The sequence below is a fragment of the Polypterus senegalus genome, chromosome 7, assembly GCF_016835505.1.
Source record: "Polypterus senegalus isolate Bchr_013 chromosome 7, ASM1683550v1, whole genome shotgun sequence".
NCBI classification, from domain to species: Eukaryota; Metazoa; Chordata; class Cladistia; order Polypteriformes; family Polypteridae; genus Polypterus; species Polypterus senegalus.
The window spans coordinates 11,190,959-11,217,869 of record NC_053160.1 but is presented as its reverse complement, the minus strand read 5'-3'; the positions used below and the strand labels follow the sequence as shown (position 1 = coordinate 11,217,869).

General features: G+C 41.9%; 1 protein-coding gene across 1 annotated transcript in view; it reads right to left on the bottom strand.

The window, feature by feature from the left end:
• Nucleotides 1-4,768: 4,768 nt before the first annotated feature.
• adamtsl7 (ADAMTS-like 7) overlaps nt 4,769-26,911 on the bottom strand; it is a 324,601-nt gene continuing 302,458 nt past the window's right edge. Inside the window, exons 10-12 of the mRNA XM_039758226.1 lie at nt 16,674-16,853; nt 11,968-12,112; nt 4,769-5,407 (exon numbers count right to left, since the gene is read on the bottom strand). Of these exons, the coding sequence (XP_039614160.1) occupies nt 5,268-5,407; nt 11,968-12,112; nt 16,674-16,853 (465 nt within the window). The 3' untranslated portion in view covers nt 4,769-5,267. The remainder of the gene's footprint in view (nt 5,408-11,967; nt 12,113-16,673; nt 16,854-26,911) is intronic.

Here is a 26,911-nt window from a genome sequence, read left to right as displayed (position 1 = left end):
GTCAGAAATGGTGGTGCGTCATACCGGAGCACCTCGGGTTGAATTGTCCTGTCTCCCTTCCTGTTGTCCTTGCACACAACAGACTTCCAACACAATACCAGCACTTGCCATCTTCAGACATTTTCAGATGACTCCTCCATCACAGGCCGCATTAATAATGCAGGCCAGTCGGGGTACAGGAAGGGTGTGGAGGACTTCTCCTTATGGTGCTAGGAGAACAACCTGCATCTCAACATGACAGCAAGACAAAAGAACTGCTGGTGGACTTCTGATGTGCCAGGGAGGCCTCTGAGACCACCAGTCACCATTCAAGTGGTGCAGAGCTACAAGTACCTGGGGGTTCACATAAACAACAAACTGGACTGGTCTGACAGCACAGTGGCACCATACAAGAAGATCCAGAGCAGACTGGGCATCCTGAGGGGACTCAGGTCTTTCGATGTGTGGAGCAAGCTGCTGGAAATGTCCTACCAGTCGATAGTAGCGAGTGTGGTGTTCTACTCCACAATCTTATGAGAGGCACAACGCCTGAAAAAACTTATCAGGAGAGCCTGTGCCATCACAGGGAGAACCCTGGATACACTGGAAGATGTTGTGTGGAAAAAGATGATGGTGGCAAAACTGGAGGCCATCATGAAAAATCCCCTCCAGGTGGCGCTCTCTTGGAGCAATTCTAGCCACAGGCTCACTCCACCATGGTGTGCTAAGAAGTGCCTCTGGGCGTCTTTCCTGCCCACTGCTGTCAGGCAATTCAGTGGTTCCACCCATGACGACTAGTCGGCGACATAGTCGGCGACTTTAACTTTCATGTCGACAATCAGTGTGACCAAAAGGTAAAAGAATTCATGAACATCCTGGACTCTCTTGATTTAAGGTTAGCTCGTTAATCAGCCTACACATAAAGCAGGTCATACGTTAGACTTAGTGATTACTAAAGGACTGAAAGTTGATATAAAGCAGATCACTGATATCGGTCTATCAGACCATTTCCTTCTACTATTTAATATAGAAATAAAGATAGAAAACGCTCATGAGAAGCATTTTGTTAAAAAACGCTTCTTTGACTCATCAGCAGCTTTAAAGCTTACAACTATTCTAAGCAATCAGTCCGTTTATAATGCCAGCTATAATAGCGAGGATAATGTAAATAGTAAAGTGGAAAACTTTAATTCTAAAGTAAGAGCTGCTGTTGACATAGTTGCACCTGAAAAGACAGTTAAAAAATCTTCTAGCATTGTTATTCCATGGAAGACCCAAAGAGTGTCTGATTTAAAGAGAACATGTCGTAGAGCTGAGCGTAAATGGAGGGAAACTAAACTAACTATCCATTATGAGATATTGAAGGCTAAAATAACAGAATACAATAACACAGTCCGTCTTGAGAGGCTGCTATTTCTCTAATATTATAAATAACAATGCTAGTAATCCCAGAGTCTTATTCTCCACAATTGATCGTCTGTTAAACCCAGGTAACACAAAGGAATGCCCCCAGAATACTTCCAGTGAAACCTGTGAGAACATTGCTGTATTTTTCACTCAAAAAATTAATGATATTAGAGATAACATAGTATATCTCCCCAACACTGCAGAACCTCCAAAGCCCCGTACTCCGTTATAAACAAATTAAATGCTTTCACCAGGATAGATTTACCTGAATTACATAAAATAATCTCTCAACTGAAACCCTCCACCTGCGTCCTTGACCCAATACCAACAAGGTTTTTCAAAGAAATATCAGGCGTCTAATTGACAATATTCTGGACATAGTAAATTGTCATTAGATACGGGGTCTTCCAGACTGTCTTAAGACTGCTGTAGTTAAACCCCTCTTAAGAAACATAATCTTGACCCCTCTGCCTTTGAAAATTTTAGACCCATCTCTAACCTGCCCTTCTTAAGTAAAATTCTAGAGAAGGCAGTCATTATGCAGTTAAATGACCACCTCAATAAACATGCTATTCTTGATAAATTTCAGTCAGGTTTAGAACAAATCACAGCACAGAAACTGCACTCGTTAAAGTAGTAAATGACTTATGGGTAAATGCAGACAGAGGCCATTTATCTGTTCTCATCCTCTTAGATCTGAGTGCTGCATTTGACACCATTGATCACAATATTCTTAGAAATCGCCTTAGTCAATGGGTGGGCCTCTCTGGCAGTGTCTTAAATTGGTTTGAATCCTACCTGGCAGGGAGAAAATTCTTTGTGAGTTGTGGTAATCAAATCTCAAAGACACATGATATCCGATATGGTGTTCCACAAGGCTCTATCCTGGGTCCGCTGCTCTTCTCAATCTACATGCTTCCGTTAGGTCAGATTATCTCAGGGCACAACGTGAGCTACCACAGCTATGCTGATGACACACAGCTGTACTTATCAATAGCACCTGATGACTCCGACTCTCGATTCACTAACACAATGTCTTACTGGTATTTCTGAATGGATGAATAGTAATTTTCTCAAACTAAATAAAGAGAAAACTGAAATTTTAGTAATTGGCAATAATGGATTCAATGAGGTTATCAGAAATAAACTTAATGCACTAGGATTAAAAGTTAAGACGGAAGTAAAAATTTAGGGGTAACGTTGACTGTAATCTGAATTTTAAATCACATATTCATCAGACCACTAGGACAGCATTTTTTCACTTAAGAAACATAGCTAAAGTTAGACCTCTTATATCATTGAAAGATGCTGAGAAATTAATTCACGCTTTTGTTTTCAGTAGACTAGATTACTGTAACGCACTCCTCTCAGGACTACCCAAAAAGACATAAATCATTTGCAACGAGTGCAGAATGCAGCTGCTAGAATCCTAACTAGGAAAAGAAAATCCGAACACATTTCTCCAGTTTTGATGTCACTACACTGGTTACCTGTGTCATTCAGGATTGACTTTAAAATACTGCTTATGGTTTATAAAGCCTTAAATAATCTCGCTCCATCTTATATATCGGAATGTCTGACACCTTATATTCCAAATCGTAACCTTAGATCTTCAAATGAGTGTCTCCTTAGAATTCCAAAAGCTAAACTTAAAAGAAGTGGTGAGGCGGCCTTCTGCTGTTATGCACCTAAAATCTGGAATAGCCTGCCAATAGGAATTCGCCAGGCTGATACAGTAGAGCACTTTAAAACACTGCTGAAAACACATTACTTTAACATGGCCTTTTATAACTTCACTTTAACTTAATACTGATACTCTGTATGTTCAATTCTTCATAATAACTATTCAGTGGCTCTAAAATCCATACTGACCCCTACTCTCTCTTCTGTTTCTTTTTCCGGTTTCTTTGTGGTGGCGGCCTGCGCCACCACCACCTACTCAAAGCATCATGATGCACCAACATTGATGGACTGAAAGCCAGAAGTCTACGTGACCATCATCATCAGGTCCTTCCATGAAAACCCTAAATACAAAGAGGACTGTTTGACTAATGTTAGGTAGATTGCCCAGAGGGACTGGGGGTCTCTTGGTCTGGAACCCTACAGATTTTATTTTTTCTCCAGCCTTTGGAGTTTTTTGTTTTTCTGTCCACCCTGGCCATCGGACCTTACTTATTCTATGTTAATTAATGTTGACTTATGTTTATTTTTTATTATGTCTTCTATTTTTCTATTCATTTTGTAAAGCATTTTGAGCTACATTTTTTTTGTATGAATATGTGCTATATAAATAAATGTTGATTGATTGATTGATTGATGGCACTCAAATATCTGAATATCCTTTTTTGTTATTTACTTATTGATTGATTGGCTCTTTGATGTCCTTTGAGTCTATAGCTTTGCTTTCATGTTTCTGCTGCTGTGTGCATTTAAATTTTCCTATGGGATTAATGAAGTTTATCTAATCTAAAGTGTGACAGAAAATGGACTGTTGGGAAGTTGCTCTTTGACAAACATGAGCAGCATGGCCTGGTAGCTCGGGTGGATTTTGAATCTGAAGGGTCCGCCAATTCAGTTCCCGTCTCTGTGTTTTTGTGACCTCTCTGACCAAGCTACTTACTCTTCATTTGTTCCAATTGCAAAAAAAAATCTACAGAATCAACAATAACAGGCTGTGATCTTCTGAGTTGTCTTAAGCCAAGGTGTCCATTTGCTATTATTTATTTTAACTGTGTTTAATTTGCCAATATGATTAATCTGCCACTTGATAGTGCTGTGTTGTGCAATGATTAGAAAAGATACCACACTGCACCAAATAAACACGAATGTAAGTCAGCCTGAGATGAAGGCGATGCACCCACGTTGACTGTTTTCCGGCCCCGAGGTGATGCATTAAGCATTTTCTTCTCTCTTCGTTACTCTCTGCTTTTCTGTCCTGCTTCCAAACCTACATTGTCCTCCCATCAGCAGATGTGCACCTCTCACACATCTTCACTGGCGGGCCCATTTGTGCCACAGTTCACTCTAAAAGTTAGCAGGGTGGGCTCAGGAGGTTTGAAACTCACTGGAAGGGATCCTGAATAAACGTTTCCAGAGAATTAGCACTGCGCGCTAACAGCGTATGGATTCAATTTACACGTCGATGGTAGTTCTGGCATCACGAAGCACTGAGGGTGTAACCTGAATCCTCCCCAATGTCAGCACAACTGAAGGACTGTGATTTGAGTTTAATTGGGATGTAAGGGGTGATTGGCATTTGCAGGCATCACGTATGCCGCCCCGGGGCATCGACTCGCTTCCACGTTCAAAGTATTAAAAACAAAGGCTGCCGCCCTGTGTAGGCCAACCCTGACCCATGACATGATTTAAGCACTCCATGCGCTTCATTTTAAAATAAAAAATATTTTATATGACAAGGAACACCTCTGACTCTGATACAATGTGGCGCGACGGCGATTGGCACGGGCTTCTTACAGTTCAAAGTACCAGCGTGTGAAACACTTAGAAAGGATCGGTCAGTAGTACATTATTGGCATTTCTCTTTCTGTTTCTTTCTGTCTGTCTTTTCTTTTTCAGTTGGCCTGTTAGTAATCATTTTGAAAAGGTAGCCATGAATTTCTATGATCTTTCTTTTTTTCTTTCTTTCTTTCTTTTATTCAGTTGGCCTGTTAATAATTATTTTGAAAAGGTAGCCATGAATTTCTATGATCGATCTTTCTTTCTCTTTCTTTTTTTCTTTCTTTCTTTCTTTTCAATCTGCCAAATTAAATAAGCATAAAGAACATGCAATGCCATCATAATTTCCCCCCTTCCCCTTCCCCAGCTTTGCTCGAATGCACTTTTTTTGAAAAACGGTCCACACTCTTTCGTCCTCAGGCTTGTTATCGTCTTCTTATACGTCCGTTCCTCCTGCTGACTTTCCTGCACGACGCACAGCAGGCCGTCTTGTAGTACGAGTAGATGCAAAGCCTGGCCTGGACCACCACGTTGCAGTTAAAGTACATATCTCGGCAGTTTTCATCTAAAATGAGGAAGAAAAGAGAAAGAAAAGAAATGAGACATTGGACTCCCTTCTGCACCTAACAGGTTTCCCTCCCACAGGCTCGAGTGTTACAGGTTCCCCATGATTTTCTCTGCAGTTATTGAAATGTTCATGTCATGAATGTAACCTCTCGCCATCACAGCACCATGACACCCTGCTCAGTGCTGTTTCTTTGCCGATTGATCGCACACTCCTATTTTATACCACTGTGTTAGTGACCTCTTGGGCATGGCCATCCTCAGTGTGTCTGTCTGCGGAGAGAGTGTCGACCTCGTCATCGAGAGGTTTACTTACCCCGGCAGTGACATTCATGTCTCTGGTGATTCTTCCTATGAAGCCAGCAGATGGATTGGGAGGGCATGAACGGTCATGAGGTCGCTGTAAAGGGGTGTGTGGCGCTCCTGATATCTCAGCAAAAGGACGAAGATCCAAGTCTTTAGAGTCCTGGTGCTCCCTATATGGTTGGAGACATGGACGCTATCCAGTGACCTGAGACGAAGACTGGACTCCTTCATGCGTATCTCTTCAGAAAATCCTTGGGTGCCGCTGGTTTGACTTTGTGTCACTCACAGAGTCCCAAATGAGGCACATGACCTGCATTGCGAGAGAGCGTCAGTAACGACACTGCGGCCATGTAGCACGATTACCTGAGGGTGACCTTCATTGTTGAGGACCTGAGTGGCTGGACCAGGCCAAGGGGACGCCCACGTAACACCAGGCTGTGACAGATAGATGGTGGGTGGGACTGGACTACCCGTCTGCCAGGGAGGGTTGTCACCCGGCATCCTGAGCTGTTTCATTGTTTGGCGGGAGCAGCGACGTGCTGTACCAGTGCATGCTCCCCAACCTGACCTGTTATTGTGGGGTTCCACATGTCCCCTGAAACAAACATTGAGAGCTGTCAACGGGCCAACGTCTTTCTTGTCCTTCCACTTGATTGCAATCATTTGGTCTTTATCAATTCCGCTTCAGCTTCACAAGTCCAGGAATATCGGTTCGGTCGTACAGTGCCGTGTGCATCGGTTTCACTCTCCGTGTCAAGGTCAGATGACCAGTTCACACCGTCCTCACCATCGCTTGATTCACCAAATGGTTCTGTTTCAGTTGTTCTAAATCTGGCTTTACAGCTTCTCATTTACATGCCATTTTGTTTTTTTTTTTATTTTGGTTACAGGCTCCACCCCTCTCATGAATATTGATGAGTTACATTGCGTGGCAGCACTTACTAGACAAATTTTTACAGCATGATGTTACTTCATCTTCAGGATGGCATTAGGATATACTGTCCTGCGTGTTATCCCTGTATTGGTTTTCCTGAGTAGTACTCGGGGTTAACCATTTTTACATAGAATTCTGAGCCTGAGTGACGCTCGTGGTTAACGTCGAGGAGGTTAAATGTTAAAAATTAAGGTTTTATATGAGTGGTCTGATTACTGCTGCATGTGTCCATGTTCACATGTTTTACCTGTCGATCATGGCCATCTTTATAGTCATCTTCTCCAGGTATTCACGCCACCTCGGGCGCTGAGTGGCCACCTGAACATTCTGTTCGGACCCTGAGGTCACTACAATACAAACATCAGGCTCTGTGGAGGTTGACGGCTGAGGGTCTTCAAGTATCGGTAGGTTGAGGCTTCACAATTGCAGATGATTTAGTTAGAAACATCGTACAGTCGACTCTCCGCTCACCGGAACTCAAGCAACCGGCAAAATAATTCTTAAAATAAAATAAAATAGACTTATCGGAAATGCAATTTTAAACTTGGTGCACCATGTGCACGCAACCCTTGTGTAAGGCCAGACCTCGCACATCAGTTCTGGCGACCCAACTCTCCTGCATGTATGCGGCACGTGTAGGGCTCGGTTCTAAATTTTATTTCTCTTTATATATTCTTCCCTTATCACAGATTCTTAATTCTATTATCTCGTCTCATGTCTATTCAGATAATACACAACTTTATTTTTCATTTAAACTCAATCAAATTAATACTTTGGTCACTTTGGTCGATTGTCTGTGTTAGGTTCACGACTGGCTCAGTAGTTAATTACTTGAAGTTAAATATCCAGAAAGACCGAGGTATTAATTGTTGCTCCTTCTGTTCTTCATTCTGAGATTAGCTAAAAATGATCTTCTGTCTCTCCTGTTATTGAGTCGTGTTCACGTAACCTTGGGGTTATCTTTGACCAGTCCCTGACGCTTGATTCTTATGTAAGATCAATCAGTCGCTCGTGTTTCCTTCATTTAAGAACAAGAAAATACGAACACATAACTCCGGTTCTTAAATCCTTACACTGACTCCCAGTTAAGTTCAGGGCAGACTTCAAAATCCTCCTTTTAACGTATAAAGCATTAAATGGCCAAGGTCCGGCTTACTTGTCTGAACTTATCATGACTTACAAACCTGAGCGCACATTAAGATCTCAAGATGGCAGCCTGCTTAGGATTCCAAGGATTAAGAAAATAACAGTGGGAGGTCGAGCTTTTAGTAACAGGGGGTCCCTAAACTGTGGAATGGTCTGCCTGCTACTATAAGAGATACCAGCTGAAGACTTCAGTTTAGCACACCCTGACTAGAGCTGCTGATTAACTGTGCAGACTCCATCTCTCTGTTGTTAGTCATTAGCATTAAAACATAAATAATATGATATTTATAATTTGATACTAACCCTCACCTATTCGGTTTCTCTTCTCAGTTCACAAATGTGGCACTTGGTGCCACGGCCCACCTGCCAAGTTGTTTTGCCTGCCTAAGGTAAAGTCATCCCTGATGGAGGATCGCAGGAATCATGGGGTAGAGGGGTCCTTTCATTGGATTAGCGCTATTTCAGATGTGGAATGGTCAAATGGGAGAGTCAGCTTGATGAATGAGGTCTCCTGGACTCTAGACAAATCCAAATCCTATTATGTGATATCATCTACTGTTAAATTCTACTCTGTACTTCTAATATATTTATTTTTACACTGTATTGAGGATTTCTTCTGTTCTGCGTATTATACTGACCCCCTTTTTTTTTGACACCCACTGCACGCCCAGCCCACCTGGAAAGGGGTCTCTCTTTGAACTGCCTTTCCTGAGGTTTCTTCCATTTTTTTCCCTACTAGGGTTTTTGGGAGTGTTTCCTTGTCTTCTTAGAGAGTCAAGGCTTGGGCGCTGTCAAGAGGCAGGACCTGTTAAAGCCCATTGCGGCACTTCTTGTGTGATTTTGGGCTATATAAAAATAAATTGTATTGTATTGTACTGTTTTAAGAAATCTTTCTAAACTAAGAACTGCTGTTTCAAAGTCAGAATTGGCGATGCTTGTTCATTCTTTTATTTACTTAAGATTACTGTAATAATCTTTACACGGGTTTGAGCAAGTCCTCTCTCTCACGTCTACAGCCACCAGGCTCCTAACTCGTGCTAGCTGGAATGATCATATCACTCCCATTCTGCACACACTGCACTGGCTCCCAGTGTTTTATAGAATTACAGAATTCATTTTAAAGTTTTCGTACTTACTTGTAGAGCCTCGCACAGACAAGCTCCTGAGTAGCTTCAACACTGTACAGCTTGTTGGACTCTGGGCAACAGGGGCCTTCTAGTTGTCCCACGCACCTGGCTAAAAACCCATAGGGATTGTGCCTTTCAGTCAGTGGCAACAAGACTACGGAATAGCCGGTCTTATGGTCTGCATGCAGCTGAGTCTGTCGAACATCAGAACAATCTGGACGAGAACAGGCCATTCAGCCCAACAGAGCTCACCAGTCCTCTCCACTTACTTCTTCCAAAAAAACATCAAGTTGAGTTTTGAGAGTCCCTAACGTCTTACTGTCTACCACACTACTTGGTCGCTTTTTCCAAGTGTCTAACCTTCTTTGTGTAAAGAAAATCTTCCTGATGTTTGTGCAAAATTTCCCCTTAACAAGTTTCCAACTGTGTCCCCGTGTTCTTGATGAACTCATTTTAAAATAACAGTCTCGATCCACTGCACTAATTCACTTCATAATTTTGAACACTTCAGTCAGGTCTCCTCTTAATCTCTTTAAGGTTCAGCTCTTTTAATCTTTCCTTATAACTCATCCTCTGTAGCCCCTGAATCAGCCTAGTTGCTCTTCTCAGGACCTTCTCTAGTGCTGCTATGTCCTTTTAGTAGCCTGGAGACCAAAACTGCACCCAGTACTCCAGATGAGGCCTCACCAGTGTGTTATAAAGCTTGAGCAGAACCTCCCGTGACTTGTACTGCACACATCAAGGCGCTATATAACCTGACATTTTGTTAGCCTTCTTAATGGCTTCTGAACACTGTCTGGCAGTTGATAGTGTTGAGTCCACCATGACTCCTAAATTCTTCTCATAAGGTGGACTCCTATATGTAATACTTTACATTTACTTAAAGATAAACTCCCTTGACTTGTACTCCACACATCAAGGTGCTATATAACCTAATATCCTATTAGATGTTTTGATCACTTCTGTCCTCTGCCTACACATAGACAATAACCAGTCCACTATGACTCCCAGGTCCTTCTCAATGGAGACCAAAAGTGCACCCAGTACTCCAGATAAGTACACCAGTGTGTTATAAAGCTTGAGCAGAACCTCCTGTGACTTGTACTGCACACATCAAGGCGCTATATGACCTGACATTCTGTTAGCCTTCTTTATGGCTTCTGAACACTGTCTGGAAGTCGATAGTGTCGAGTCCAAAATGACTCCTAAGTCCTTCTTGATTAAGTCATTTTAAAGTCACAATCTGATCCACTGCACTAATTCACTTCATAATTTTGAACACTTCAGTCAGGTCTCCTCTTCATCTCCTGTAAAGGCTCAGCTCTTTTAATCTTTCCTCCTAACTCATCCCCTGTAGCGCTGGTATCAGCCTAGTTGCTCTTCTCCAGACCTTCTCTTGTGCTGTTGTGTCCTTTTTGTAGCCTGGAGACCAAAACTGCACCCAGTACTCCAGATGAGGCCTCACCAGTGTGTTATACAGGATTTTTTTAAAAACAACTAAAAGCGTTTCTTTTTAATCTGTACTGAGTAATTCTTCTTTGTTATTTTATTGGTAATGTTTATGTTTTATTCTATTTGTTATGCTTTGTATTGTATTGCTGTTTAGCGCTCTGTGACCCTTGTCTGTGAAGGGCGCTATATAAATAAATTACTACTACTATGAGGGACGTGGGTGGCACGGTGGCGCAGTGGGTAGCGCTGCTGCCTCGCAGTAAGGTGACCCGGGTTTGCTTCCCGGGTCCTCCCTGCGTGGAGTTTGCATGTTCTCCCCGTGTCTTCCACAGTCCAAAGCCATGCAGGTTAGGCGCATTGGCGATCCTAAATTGTCCTTGCTGTGTGTGTGTGTGCCCTGCGGTGGACTGGCGCCCTGCCTGGGGTTTGTTTCCTGCCTTACACCCTGTGTTGGCTGGGATTGGCTCCAGCAGACCCCCGTGACCCTGTAGTTAGGTTGGATAATGGGTGGATGGATGGATGTTCTCTCGCCAGATCTACCTTTAGTTTGGCAGCCTCGTGAAGACAGCACCAGTGGCCGACAGCATATTACGACTGTTGAAGAAAATAGTCAGCCCTTAAAGAGTTCATTTACTTTATGGCAGACGACCAGGGACCTTCCCCCACCGGGATGCCTCGAGAAGGGAATGACCGGGAGAGGGGCCATATCTTCCCTGGTGCGCAAGAGGGCAGCACCTCTGGATAGCATCCGGGCCACGGATACAGAGCTGGGAAGCGCAGCCCTGGAGGGGGTCAGTGGCCACTGCCAGGGGGCGCATGGATGGTTCCTGAGCCATGGACTGCAGCATTTCCGCCACACCAGGAAGTGCTGTCAGAAGATCATCAGGGAGCACATCCAGGTGTGCCATTAAAGGGGCCGCCTCACTCCATTCGGAGAGCTGGAGGAAGAGGATGGAGCTTGTGACGGGAGGAGTGGAGATGGCAGTAGAAAAGGAAGTCTAAGGGACTGTGAACTGTATTGGGCTGAGTGTTGTGTTGTGTTGTGTGCCCAGGAATCAAACATGTCTGCTTTTAGGACATCTGGAGTCCATGCCTGCCTGTGTCGAGGCTGACCTTCCACAACGTTTAATTACTACGGACTACAACTACAGTATTAGGCCAGTTTTCAATTGTAACTCTCAAGCAACCAGAAACTACACTTATCTGGCATCTACCAATCCCGGTGGTAGCCGGTTAACTGACAGTCTACTGGAATAGGAAGCCGTTTCTTCTTTTTCTTTCCATCATCGAACAAACTTTGCAGCAGTTGTAGGCCTGTTGTTATTCTTCAGGTTGGTGGGAGACTACAACACGGTATGCCTACACAAGTCAGTTCATTCGCGTTGGCTCAGCGTAGAGCTTGGCGTGCAAGTTTTGCTTTTTTGGAAGTTTTTTGTCCCATAAATTTTCGATCCACAGTTGGTCGAGTCTATGGATGCGGAAGCCACAGATACGAAGGTCCGACTGTACGTCAACTTCGAGATTGTATGACTCAAGAAAAAATGATGCACTCTTGACAATTAATTAACTCCCGTGCCAGACTGTGGGCAGCGTTACCTATTTCCTCCATGCACTGCTGGAGGTTGCAGTCCTCTCTGTCTTCCGGCATGAAGAACGGATCACAACTTGTACTCGCCGTCATGTCGTCTGCAAGGCAGCGCACTTCACGCACTCGGTAGCCTCCATCACATGACTTGGAACACTAAAGAAGGAACAAAAAAGGTTGGCATTACTGATAAACCAGCATGAACATAGAAAGTCCTAGATCGCGGTCATTGATCGTTTGTTGTCTTTAACAGGACGGGACTCTCCAGGCTCCGCTGCACACCTCTAATAAACACCATAGACTCCATCAAAGTATCAAACATGGCAAAAAGAAGTCTTTCTTATTCACTTTTACAAAAAAACATCCATGAAACTCGGTGCTGAATGTCCACCCGACTAGAGCTGCCTCTAATTCAGCGTTTCTCAACCTTTACGTATTTGCGACCCGAGTTTTCATAACAGTTTTAATTGCGCCCCCTAATTTTTTTTTTATGTTTTTATTTTATTATACCTACTTAACTTTTATCGACTTTTATCTAACTCTATATTTATTTTTCTAGTATCAGAATGTAGTTTAAGTTAATTTGTTTTGATTTCAATAGATGGATTTTTCATATTTTCGATTCTTGTTTTCTTTTTTTCACATCTTCACGACCCCCTTTTGGTTACTTTGTGCACCCCTAGGGGGGCCCGCCCCACAGTTTGAGAAAATCTGACCTAATGTGCATTTTCATATACAGTCATATGAAAAGATAGGGAACCCCTCTCAGCCTGCATAATAATTGACTCTCCTTTGAACATAAAGATAACAGTGGTATGTCTTTCATTTCCTAGGAACATCTGCGGTGTTTTCCTAACAGTGTTTTTTAGTGAAGCAGTATTTAGTTGTATGAAATGAAATCAAATGTGAAAAACTGGCTGTGCACGAATGTGTGTCCCCTTGTCATTGTGCTGATTTGAATGCCTGTAACTGCTCAATGCTGATTACTTGGTTGGATGAGCTCATCAAGCCTTGAACTTCATAGACAGGAGTGTCCAACCATGAGTGGTCAAAGGTATTTAAGGTGCTCAATTGAAAGTTGTTCTTCCTTTTGACTCTCCTGTGAAGAGTGACAGACAGCATGGGATCCTCAAAGCAGCTCTCAAAACATCTGAAAACAAAGATTGTTCAGTCTCATGGTTTAGCAGAAGGCTACAAAAAGCCATCTCAGAGGTTTAAACTGTCAGGAATGGAATCAGGAAATGGAAGGCCACAGGCACAGTTGCTGTTAAACCTCAGGTCTGGCAGGCCAAACAAATACAGGAGCGGCATATGAGCAGGATTGTGAGAATGGTGACAGACAATCCACAGATCACCTCCAAAGACCTCCAAGAACATCTCGCTGTATCTGTACATCGTTCTACAATTCAGCGTAATTTGCACAAAGAACATCTGTATGGCAGGGTGATGAGAAAAAAGCCCTTTCTGCACTCACGCCACAAACAGAGTCGCTTGTTGTATCAAATGCTCATTTAGACAAGCCAGATTAATTTTGGAACAAAGTGCTTTGGACTGATGAGACAAAAATGGAGTTATTTGGTCAGAACAAAAAGCACTTTGCATGGTGGAAGAAGAACACTGCATTCCAAGAAAAACACCTGCTACCTCCTGTCAAATCTGGTGGAGGTTCCATCATGCTGTGGGGCTGTGTGGCCAGTTCAGGGACTGGGGCCCTTGTTAAGGTCGAGGGTTGGATGAATTCAACCCAATATCAACACATTCTTCAGGATAACATTCAAGCATCAGTCACAAAGTTGAAGTTACACAGGGGTTGGATATTCCAACAAGACAATGACCCAAAACACAGTTCGAAATCTACAAAGACATTCGTGCAGAGGGAGAAGTACAATGTTCTGGAATGGCCGTCACAGTCCCCTGACTTGAATATCATTGACAATCTATGGGATGATATGAAGCAGGCTGTCCATCAAATTGAACTGAACTGGAGAGATTTTGTATAAAGAATGGTCAACAATACCTCCATCCAGAATCCAGACACTCTTCGAAGGCTATAGGAGGACAGCGTCGAGAGGCTGTTAGATTTGCAAAAGGAGGCTCAACTAAGTATTGATGTCATATCTCTGTTGGGTGCCCACATTTATGCACCTGTCTAATTTTGTTATGATGCATATTTTCTGTTAATCCAATAAACTTAATGTCACTGCTGTAATACTCCTGTTTCCATAAGGCATGTCAGATATTAAAAGGAAGTTGCTACTTTGAAAGCTCAGCCAATGAGAAACAAAAAACCAAAGAATTAAGAGGGGCTCCCAAACAGTTTCATATGACTGTAGAACAGGGGTACTCAATTACACTCCTGGAGGTCCACAGGAGCTAAAGGCTTTCATTCTAACCAGTTTTGTAATTAGAAGGCAGGCCTAGAAGATGATAAAACTTGATATATAATTATGTTTAATTAATGGCTTTCAAGTGCTTTAATCATCCCAAGACAAATCTTTACCACACTGTAAATTTTTCATTTCCTGAGAACGTTATCTTTATGTCATCAAGAACACGGGGACACAGTTGGAAACTTGTTAAGGGTAAATTTCACAGAAACATTAGGAAGTTTTTCTTTACACAAAGAACGATAGACACTTGGAATAAGTGACCAAGTAGTGTGGTAGACAGCGAGATGTTAAGGGACTTTCAAAACCCGACTTGATGTTTTCTTGGAGGAAACAAGTGGAGAGGACTGGCGAGCTTTGTTGGGCTGAATGGCCTGTTCTCGTCTAGAGTCTTCTAATGACCATGGAAAGGTCATCTCAGATGAAGGAGCACTCGAATCATCAACTAGAAGGTTCTTTCATCTGACAGGGCATTAACCTCCTTAGCATTAGACCCAAGGGTTACTCGGGCTGTAAAAGTGCCAACAGAGTTAGTGCCAAGAGTTGCTCAGGAAACGATATATGGGCATGTCTCGTGTAAGCGTTACCGGGTCAACGGTGCAGACACGTCTTCTCCTAGCTTCATAATGGCATTTCGGAAAAAACGTTTTTTCAGCAGCCCAGCTGTTGCATGCTCCTGAGTTATGAGGACAGATTAAAAGAGCTGAGCCTTTACAGTTTAAACAAAAGAAAATTAAGAGGAGACCTGATTGGAGTGTTCAAAATTATGAAGGGAATTAGTCCAGTGGATCGAGACTGGGACTTTAAAATGAGTTCATCAAGAACACAGGGACACACAGCTGGAAACTTGTGAAGCAGAAATTTCGCACAAACATTAGGAGATATTTCTTTACACAAAGAACGATAAACACTTGGAATTAGCGACTAAGTAGTATGGTAGACAGTAAGACGTTAGGGACTTTTAAAACTCGACTTGATGTTATCATAGATGAATTAAGTGGACAGGACTGGTGAGCTTTGCTGGACAGAATGGCCTGTTCTCATCTAGAGTGTTCTAATGTTTTGTGGTGTGGGACAGATTTGTACCTCCTGGTCCTTCCCTTTCTCTCGTTCATTTCAAAACATTGAATTAACACAGATACGTCATGACACACGTGCACAGGATTAAATGGAAGCTGTCGTGAGCTAAAACTCCTAAGAATTAAAGAATTCTAAAGCACATAGTCACAATTCAGGATCTGATGGCCTTAGAAGTATCACTCAGCACTGCCTTTCTCTGTTGTTCATCGTTTGTCTCCCTGCTGCTTGCCTCTCAGTCTCCCTCTGACTTGTCACTTGCCATCAACATCAGGATTCTTTCATTGGCTTGCTGTACTGATAAGAGTCACAGCATTTCTTTTATTATCTCTTACTTCTGTAAATTCGTACCTACAGTATATAATAGTTAATCAAATTTAAATGCAAAGGCAATTAACATATAGAGATACAAAAATCTTGAAAAAAGTGTGTTTTGTTAACAAACATCGAACTTAAAATGTGCAGGAAAAAAATACTTACACTTAACCGCATTCAGGGTCGCTAGCGACCCTATACATTATCATTGAATAAATGATCATAATTAAATAAATATATACTGTTTTGGCATATATTTGGTAGTATATATTTTGCAGCATACTTGGGGTGTTGCGTCCACAATGTACTATATGAGCCTGTGACAACTGTAAACATGATGTCATGGGTCCAAAGTATAAAAAAATATCTGACAGGTTAGGATAGCTGGTATGTCTAAATTAACCTGACTGAATGAGTGTGTGTGTGTGTGAGTGTGTGTGTGTGTGAGTGCATCATGTGTGTGTCTTCTAGTAAGTGTGTGTGTGTGTGAGTGTGTGTGTGTGTGAGTGCATCATGTGTGTGTCTTCTAGTAGACTGATACCCTATTCATGGATGGATGATGTTAGAATAGGTTCTGGCCCTCTGCATCCCTAATTTAGAAAATGAAGGTCCTGGAAAGAAGCAGCTGTTTGAATGAACTGATGGCCTGTTCCTTAAAAAGATAAGGATGCTGGTCGAAGCCCATATGGAGTCCTAGGCAGGGTTGGGGTTCCCCTTGGCGTCTATAGGTCCATAGTGTGTGCCACTTGAGTTTCTGGGTTACATAAACAGTGACACTCAGTGTCCATAGCACGGCCAGGCATGCACCCCTTAACTTGCATAAAGGCCGCCCCTTGGGCGATGGCACCCTAAACAGCCACCTAAGTCACCTAATAGGTGGACTGCCACCCTAAATCTCTTTATTTTGCATTCTCACTCATTAATTACAAGAGTCTTACCGCACTCCATTCCGTGGTAAACCATTTTGCTCCACAATTCTTCAGGTGGCATGGCTGCTCCGTAGGTGGTTTCTCAAGGTGACTGCATTCAGAAGGCTCAGTCACTTCAAAGCTGTTGTTGGACTGAATTAGACAGACCACACTTCTGCTTTTGGTGCCATCACCGCATTCTGTAGAGCACTATGGAAAGATAAAAGAAAGTAGTTTAGTTGGTGTTGTGAAGGTCCGTCAATATTTGAGTCCTGTCTGAAAGCAAAATCAAAGCTTTCACTTTAGTTTAATCTCAATGTCCAAGCTGCTTCTCGTGACGAGAACAGGCCATTCAGCCCAACAGTCCTCTCCACTTAATTCTTCAAAAAAAAAAAAATTTGAGTTTTGAAAGTCCATACAGTCCACTACACTACTTGGTCACTTATTCCAAGTGTCTGTGGTTCTCTGTGTGAAAAATTTCATAATTTTAAACACTTCAGTCAGGTCTCCTCTTCGTCTTCTTTTTCTTAAACTGTAAAGGCTCCGCTCTTTCAATCTTTCCTCATAACTCATCCCCTGTAGCCCTGAATCAGCCAAGTCGCTCTTCTCTGAACCTTCTCTAGTGCTGTTATGTCCTTTTTGTAGCCTTTTAGACCAAAACTTCACCCAGTACTCCAGATGAGGCCTCACCAGTGTGTTATAAAGCTTGAGCAGAACCTCCTGTGACTTGTACTGCACACATCAAGGTGCTATATAACCTGACATTGTTAGCCTTTTTAATGGCTTCTGAACACTGTCGGGAAGTCGATAGCATAGAGTCTACTATGACTCCTACGTCCTTCTTGATGACCTCATTTTAGAGTCACAGTCTCAATCAACTGGACTAATTCACTTCATCATTTTAAACAGTTCAGTCAGGTCTCCTCTTAGTCTTCTTTTTCTTAAACTGTAAAGGCTCAGCTCTTTTAATCTTTCCTCATAACTCATCCCCTGTAGCCCCTGAATCAGCCTAGTTGCTGTTCTCCAGACCTTCTCTAGCTCTGTTATGTCCTTTTTGTAGCCTGGAGACCCAAACTGCACCCAGTACTCCAGATGAGGCCTCACCAGTGTGTTATAAAGGTTGAGCAGAACCTCCTGTGACTTGTACTGCACACATCAAGGCGCTGTATAACCTGACATTCTGTTCTTCTTAATGGCTTCTAACACTGTCTGGAAGTCAATAGCTTAGAGTCCACTAAGACTCTTAAATCCTTCTCATAAGGTGTGCTCTCAATTTTCCGACAGCCCATTGGGTATTTAAACCAAACATTTTTACATTTACTGACATTAAATTTCATGGTCCACAAATCTGCCCAAGCCTGTCTGCTATCCAAGTCCTTCTGTAATGATATAACGGATTCCAAATCATCTGCTAATCCACCTATCTTGGTATCATCTGCAGACTTACCCAGCTTGCTATTTATATTCCTTTCCAAATCATTTGTATAATGTATATTAAGTCTTGGGTGGCAAGTTGGCGCTGTTATAACAAATAAAGAAGTAATGGAATTTTCAGAATAACAAATCATTTTTGTGGGCCCGGACAAATGATCAAATGACATCATGTTAAACAAATCTAATTTTAACGAAATGTAAATCTCAGTATAACAAATGCTTTTTCAACCAAAAATGGCCGCCAAAGATAATAATGCGATGCAAAAAATACTTAATGCCACTCCTACACTTTCTGCTCCGAGTGTCGGGAACCCTGCAACAGGTTGGCACAAAGAGACAGACAGTCTGTTGCAAAATTTCCGGTCTCGGGTAAGCTTGGTGAGCGTGTAGGCGTGACATCACACAAATAACCGAATTCTGAGTCTGTGCTCCACCGAGAGTGCTCATGGGTAGTTGTAGTGTGCAGATGCCGTCCTGTTCGAGTTTCATAGCGCTTCACAAAGTTTTCTTTGAGATGAACAAAAAAAAAGTGAGAAATGGCGACAGTTTACGCTGAAAGATAAATGAACAATCCTGGAAAAAGTTGATTCCGAAATGAAGAAAAATGACGTGGAGAAAGTATTTTGGAATCACACCTTCATCTTCATCTAATGTTTCGTTTGGGCATGGGAAAGGCGCTATATAAATAAAATGTATTATTATTATTATTATGGGACGGTAGACAGACCAGCTGTGCTATACGGGATGGAGACGGTGGCACTGACCAGAAAGCAGGAGACAGAGCTGGAGGTGGCAGAGTTAAAGATGCTAAGATTTGCATTGGGTGTGACGAGGATGGACAGGATTAGAAATGAGGACATTAGAGAGTTAGCTCAAGTTGGGAGACAAAGTCAGAGAGGAGAGATTGTGTTGGTTTGGACATGTGCAGAGGAGAGATGAGGGGTATATTGGGAGAAGGATGTTAAGGATAGAGCTGCCTGGCAAGAGGAGAAGAGGAAGGTCTAAGAGAAGGTTTATGAATGTGGTGAGAGGGGACATGAAGGTGATTGGGGTGAGCAAGATGGAGAGAACAGGACGATATGGAAGAAGATGATCCTAATGGGAGCAGCCAAAAGAAGAAGAAGATTGTTATTATTTTTATCCTGTATTTTCATACCTGTACAGTGGATCCTTGGGTCACGACCGTAATTCATTCCAAAACTCTGGTCGTTACCCGATTTGGTCGTGACCCGAAGTAATTTCCCCCATAGGATTGTATGTAAATACAATTAATCTGTTCCGGACCATACAAACTGAATGTAAATAAATTTTTTTTAAGATTTCTAAGCACAAAAATAGTTAATTATACCATAGAATGCGCAATGTAATAGTAAACTAAATGTAAAAACCTTGAACAGAGAAAAGTAACACTGCAAGAGTTCACGCTACAGCCTTACGAACCGCTTGCTGTAAACACTATTCTTTAATGAGATACATTTGAAAAATCTGTAATTTATACAAAAACTAACCATAAAGCAACCAAGAAAACTAACCTCACATGATTCGCGTTCCGGCATGAGGGACGTGAGGAGGAAGCTGGGTGGAGAGGAGATTACAGTTTTGTGGTAAAGTCCCTCTGCGTGATGCACGTCTGACTGAGAACAATGTACTGTACAGGGAGAGGCTGAACACGTGCGGAAATCACCGGCGCGTACAAACCGGGAGGGAAACTGGCTTGTTGCTCAGCCGAGTGTGTGGTCGTGAACAGATGCAAAAGTTTGCCGATCTTTTTGGTCGTAACCCGATTTGTACGTGTTCAGAGACGTTCGTGACCCGAGGTTCCACTGTATCTCTCTATTATGAGAATAAGCATCATGGAAGGCCTGGAAGGAGACGATACGTGATTTTCTTGGAGACACTTGAACGTCCCGTGAGACAAGGCAGTGACACAAAAGGACAGCTGCTGCACAGGCTTTTAAATGATCGACGCGCAGCGCGACAAGCAGAACACAAATACCATGAGGACCGACTGAGATCATTGATGTGAGGTAGAATGCCCACTGTGGGCTGGGTGGTCTCGTGGCCTCAGAACCCCTGCGGAGTTTGTTTTTAATTTTGTCCTCCTAGCCATCTAACTGCACTTTATTCTTTGTTACTTAGTGTTGTCTTATCTTATATTTTTCTTTCTTCATCTTATAAAGCACTTTCAGCTACACCCCTTGTATGAAAAATGGGCTATAGAAAGAAATATTGTTGCTGTTGTTTGTTTCAAAGCTCACTGGACACGTCTTTGGTTTTCCTCCATGACCTTCACATACCTGATTTCAATTTCTGGCCATCTTTTCTCGCATGTCTCCTCAGGCTTAGTCAATCTGGATAGGAAGCCACAGTGAAACGCACACTGAAAGTCCATTCCATCGATTTTTATTTGGTTTTTAATCCTCTCGTGAATTGTTCCTTAAAACGTTTTTTTATTTAACCTCATGATCCAATCTTGCCCTTCTTAGTGTCTTTGAGACCCCAGTCCAATGTCGACCATCAGGTGCCCCCTCTGGAGATTCACCGCAGACAGTCATAGTGGGAGATGGGGATTCCCTCTGCCCCCATGGGGATCAGGGATGGGGAATACCCCCCATGGACAGTTGCAGCAAACTATGTTGGAAGAAACGATGCTCTCGTGACTCCACACACATCACCAGGCCAGATACTTGGCATCTCCTGCCAGTGTCCCACCACGCTCTTCATAGACAATTTCTAGACATTTTAACTTTCAGGGGCTCTTGGCCCCATTTCTGTGCTGCCCTCCTGCCTGAATCTCGATTTAAACTCTTTGTATGGCACATAATCACACACCATCTGTCAACCTTTGTTACAATACACTAAATAAATGCATTTATAGCCTTGGAAATGTTGGCAGCATCAATAATCCAGATGTACAGTAATAAAAAGTGCAATTGGCACGCTGCATTCATTTAACGACTCCATTTTATTAATATCATAACTACATCTACTATTCTATCCAAAAGCTTCATATGCTGCTGATTTATTACCACAACCAAAGTTCGGTCCTTAAAATAATGAGGTAAGTGTGTGTGGAGAACAGGCCTAGATACACGGTTTTTGTAAATGTTTTAAAAGGAAAGTTATGGTGCCTGAACAAATCTGTAAGCGTCATCGCAGGATTATACACAACAGATTGTCAGGTAGAAACCAACTGTTCCTGGACCAAAAGAAATAAAACCTGACATCGTGGCTAACATCTGAAATCGAAGAACTTTAGCGTCCTCTGTACACGCGGCCATAAGGACCCTATAAACCACTTTACCTGATGGCCACATTCATGGCCTTTCATAAAGACGGCTTTGGCCACCAATTTTCTTGTTTCCTGAAATATTTGTGGTGATTATGATAGATGGATGCATGCTGAACACAAAAGTAATTTCTGTTTGATGGCATCACATAGGATACTTGAGAAACATTACATTCACCTCTATCCAGTTTAGTGTGTTTATCCACTTAATGTTGCTGTCACATTGCATTAGTTGACCTGAGCAAAAAGAGTTTTGCTGCTGATTTTTGTTTGTACTTTGCTTCTGGTGTTTCCTGTTTCAGTGGCCAGCAGTGATGGATCACACTTGTCCTGATATCGCTTATCCATCGTTGTAATGTCCTGGAGGAAGCTTTTCCCCATGTCCATCGCTGACTTCTTCTTTTTCTTCTTCCACTTCTTCTTCCGCTTCCTCTTCTTCTGCTTCTTCTCTTCATCTTTTCCCACTTCTGTGTGGGGTTGATGTGCTTGATCGACCTTCTCCATACAGTTTGGTCCTGCATCTCCTCGCTAGTCAAGCCCGTTTCCTTCTCATCTTCTTTGACTTAAACCATCCACCCCTCTTGCTTTCTCTTCCCTTGGACTTCCATTCCCATCACTCTTTTACCCATACATTCATTTTCTCTCCTAAACGCGTGTCCGCACCACTTCAACCTCCACTCCTGTCCTTTCGTAGACGTCTCTCCTACTTTTGGTGTACCTCCGATTCTCTCATTTCTTATTCTGTGCTTTTTTTGTAACTCCTCAAATCCATCTCCACATTCTCATTTCTTATCAACTTGACCTTGATTGTTTTGAAAAGGTAGCCATGAATTTACATGATTCTTTCTTTTTCTTTCTTTCTTTCTTTCTTTCTCTTTCTTTCTTTCTTTCTTTCTTTCTCTTTCTTTCTTTCTTTCTTTCCTAACTAGTTGTGCTACTCATCTAAGATATGTGGAAATCTAAGCAATCAACACAGACGTCAATGTTAATGTTTGCAGTACACCATGCATCGCATAGGTCTCTGTTATAGCTCATGTGACACGGGATTTGTAATATCAGTGTTGACATTTGTGATGCACCATCTGTTGGAATGACACATGCAATACATTGTATTACTAAAATGTTTATGATGAGTGGGAGTATTTCTTTATTTATTTATGTATTTATTTATTTACAGCACTAGCTGTGTTACTCATCTAAGATATATGGAAATCTAAGCAATCAACACAGACGTCAATGTTAATGTTTGCAGTACACCATGCAATGCATATGTCTCTGTTATAGCTCATGTGACACGGGATTCGTAAAATCAGTGTTCACGTTTGTGATGAACCATCTGTTGCAATGACCAGGACATAGCAACTGGATGGACACAGAGACGGATATGTAAACAATTGTACTATTATTAAGGTGGAGTCTTTCTTTCTTTCTTTCTTTACTAGCTATGCTATTCATCTAAGACATGTGAAAATCTAAGTCATGGGTGTTGAACTCCAGGCCTGGAGGGCCGCAGTGGCTGCAGGTTTTCATTCTAACCCTTTTCCTAATCAGTGACCAGTTTTGACTGCTAATTAACTCCTGTTCCCTACATTTTAATAGCCCTGTTCTTAACGATTCTTTCCTCTGAATGATTCCTTTCTTCATTAAATGGCAGCCAAACAGAAATGAGGCATGAAACACGACAACAGATGACCAGCTAAATCGGGGCTTCAGACACCAACCAGTTTCACAATGAGAAGCAGATTCTTGCTGTTAATTAAACTCATTATTCAATTCCATGGCTTGTTGCTGCTCTCATTCTGCCCCAGCAGACATTTCCAGACCGGTTGATTTTTCTGTCCTTTCTAAGACCACCCTCACAATGTTTTGATGAGCTGAGAGATCAGCCTTACTGAGACCTCCACCTTTCTTTATTTTCACATATTTTGTGATGGGCACAGGTGAGCTGGTCATATGGATTCTTGTTTTGTGGCTCGTTATTGTGTGGCTGCTCATTAAGAAAAAGGAAACAACTGAGGGGCCTGAGTCAAGGTAATTAAAATTAAGGCAAAAGAAGGTAATTGGCAGCAAAAACTGGTCACTAATGAAGAAGATGGTTAGATCTAAGTGATCAACACACAGCACCATGCAATGCATATGTCTCTGTTATAGCTCATGTGATACGGGATTCGTAAAATCAGTGTTCACGTTTGTGATGAACCATCTGTTGCAATGACCAGGACATAGCAACTGGATGGACACAGAGACGGATATGTAAACAATTGTACTATTATTAAGGTGGAGTCTTTCTTTCTTTCTTTCTTTCTTTCTTTCTTTCTTTCTTTCTTTCTTTCTTTCTTTCCTAGCTGTGCTACTCATCTAAGACATGTGGAAATCTAAGTGATCAACGCATTACACCACACAATGCATATGCCTCTGTTATAGCTCACTTGATACGGGATTTGTAAAATCAGTGTTCACATTTGTGGTGCACCATCTGTTGGAATGGAAAACGCGAGGAAATTTTGTTTCATCGTAAATATTTGTGACATACCATCTGTTAGAATGGCAAATGAACTGCAGAGACATGCCAACCGGATGGGCACACACACTGACACACATCCTTGTATTCTCGTTCTCTCTTTCTTTCCTAGGTGAAGAAGCGGAAGCGGAAGTAGAAGCAGACAATGGCCGACAGTGAGATGAATCGTGTTGCCGTCGTCATCGAAGAACTCCAGGCACTCGACAAACAGATTCAGAAACTCCTGTCCAGACGAAGGTACCTCAGAGACTTGAAGGCTCGGCTGCTGGACAAACCACACTCAACAACTGAAGTCGGCGTAACATCAACCCCACCTCGTGCCGCTCAAGTCCAAGGGCAAGTAGGCTTCACCCCCGCGCCTCGTAGGAGCAACGACAACGCTGATGAAGACCTCGACGGGTTTCAGCTTTGCAGGCGGGGGTTCAAGGCTAGAACTCCTCCATCGGCACAGGCCAGCATCCCAATCCAGAACCGATTCGACCCTCTCCGCGTCCCCAGTCTTCCTTCAACCCCGGGTGATGTAATCGTGGTAGGTGATTCGATTGTGCGAAACCTGAATATCACGGGCCCTAATCGAAAATCCTTTGTTTCTTGTTTTCCCATACACGCATAAAATTCAGCTCTGCCCTTCAGAAACATTAAATATGGCACTATTAAATGTTAGAGCTTTAACTAACAAGACATTTTTTATAAACGATCTTATTAGTGATAGAAAGATTGATTTTATTGCACTAAGTGAAACGTGGCTTAACTCATATGTTTTAATCGAATCTGCGCCTCCGGATTACAGTTTTACTCGTGCAGACCGCCAGGGGTAAAAGGGGGGCGGCTTGGCAAACATTTACTCGAGCCGATTAAAATGTAAAGATGTCAGTTTTGGTAAATTTAAGTCCTTTGAGTATCTCGCCGTTGTTATTCATGGAGATTCTCACGTTCTAGTATTATCCGTGTATAGACCTCCTAAATATAACGCGTCTTTTTTTGAGGAATTCTTAATATCAATTTTAATTACAAACTATGACGCACTCTTAATAGTCGGCGACTTTAACTTTCATATCGACAATCAGTGTGATGAAAAAGTAAAAGAATTCATGAACATCCTGGACTCTTTTGATTTGAGGCAGCTCGTAAATCAGCCTGCACATAAAGCAGGTCATACGTTAGACTTAGTGATTACTAAAGGACTGAAAGTCGATATAAAACAGGTCATTGATATCGGTCTATCAGACCATTTCCTTCTACTATTTAATATAGAAATAATGATAAAAAACATCCATGAGAAGCATTTTGTTAAAAAACGCTTCTTTGACTCATCAGCAGCTTTAAAACTTACAACTATTCTAAGCAATCAGTCCGTTTATAATGCCAACTATAATAGCGAGGATAATGTAAATAGTAAAGTGGAAAACTTTAACTCTAAAGTAAGAACTGCTGTTGACAGAGTTGCACCTGAAAAGACAGTTAAAAAATCTTCTAGCATTGTTATTCCATGGAAGACCCAAAGAGTGTCTGATTTAAAGAGAACATGTCGGAGAGCTGAGCGTAAATGGAGGAAAACTAAACTAACTATCCATTATGAGATATTGAAGGTTAAAATAACAGAATACAATAACACAGTGCGTCTTGAGAGGCGCTGCTATTTCTCTAAGATTATAAATAACAATGCTAGTAATCCCAGAGTCTTATTTTCTACAATTGATCGTCTGTTAAACCAGGTAACACAAAGCAATGCTCCAGAATACTTCCAGTGAAACCTGTGAGAACATTGCTGTATTTTTCAATCAAAAAATGAATGATATTAGAGATAACATAGTATATCTCCCCAACACTGCAGAACCTCCTAAGCCCCGGTACTCCATTATAAACAAATTAAACGCTTTCACCAGGATAGATTTAGATAGATAGATAGATAGATAGATACTTTATTAATCCCAAGGGGAAATTACCTGAATTACATAGTATAATCTCTCAACTGAAACCCTCCACCTGCGTCCTTGATCCAATACCAACAAGGTTTTTCAAAGAAATATCAGGCGTGCTAATTGACAATATTCTGGACATAGTAAATTCGTCATTAGATACGGGGGTCTTCCCAGACTGTCTTAAGACTGCTGTAGTTAAACCCCTGCTCAAGAAAAATAATCTCAACCCCTCTGCCTTTGAAAATTTTAGACCCATCTCTAACCTGCCCTTCTTAAGTAAAATTCTAGAGAAGGCAGTCATTATGCAGTTAAATGACCACCTCAATAAACCTGCTATTCTTGATAAATTTCAGTCAGGTTTCAGAACAAATCACAGCACAGAAACTGCACTCGTTAAAGTAGTAAATGACTTGCGGGTAAATGCAGACAGAGGCCATTTATCTGTTCTCATCCTCTTAGATCTGAGTGCTGCATTTGACACCATTGATCACAATATTCTTAGAAATCGCCTTAGTCAATGGGTGGGCCTCTCTGGCAGGGTCTTAAATTGGTTTGAATCCTACCTGGCAGGGAGAAAATTCTTTGTAAGTTGTGGTAATCAAATCTCAAAGACACAGATATCCGATATGGTGTTCCACAAGGCTCTATCCTGGGTCCGCTGCTCTTCTCAATCTACATGCTTCCGTTAGGTCAGATTATCTCAGGTTACAACGTGAGCTACCACAGCTATGCTGATGACACACAGCTGTACTTATCAATAGCACCTGATGACTCCGACTCTCTTGATTCACTAACACAATGTCTTACTGGTATTTCTGAATGGATGAATAGTAATTTTCTCAAACTAAATAAAGAGAAAACTGAAATTTTAGTAATTGGCAATAATGGATTCAGTGAGGTTATCAGAAATAAACTTGATGCATTAGGATTAAAAATTAAGACGGAAGTAAAAAATTTAGGGGTAACTGTTGACTGTGACCTGAATTTTAAATCGCATATTCATCAGACCACTAGGACAGCATTTTTTCACCTAAGCAACATAGCTAAAGTTAGACCTCTTATATCACTGAAAGATGCTGAGAAATGAGTTCACGCGTTTGTT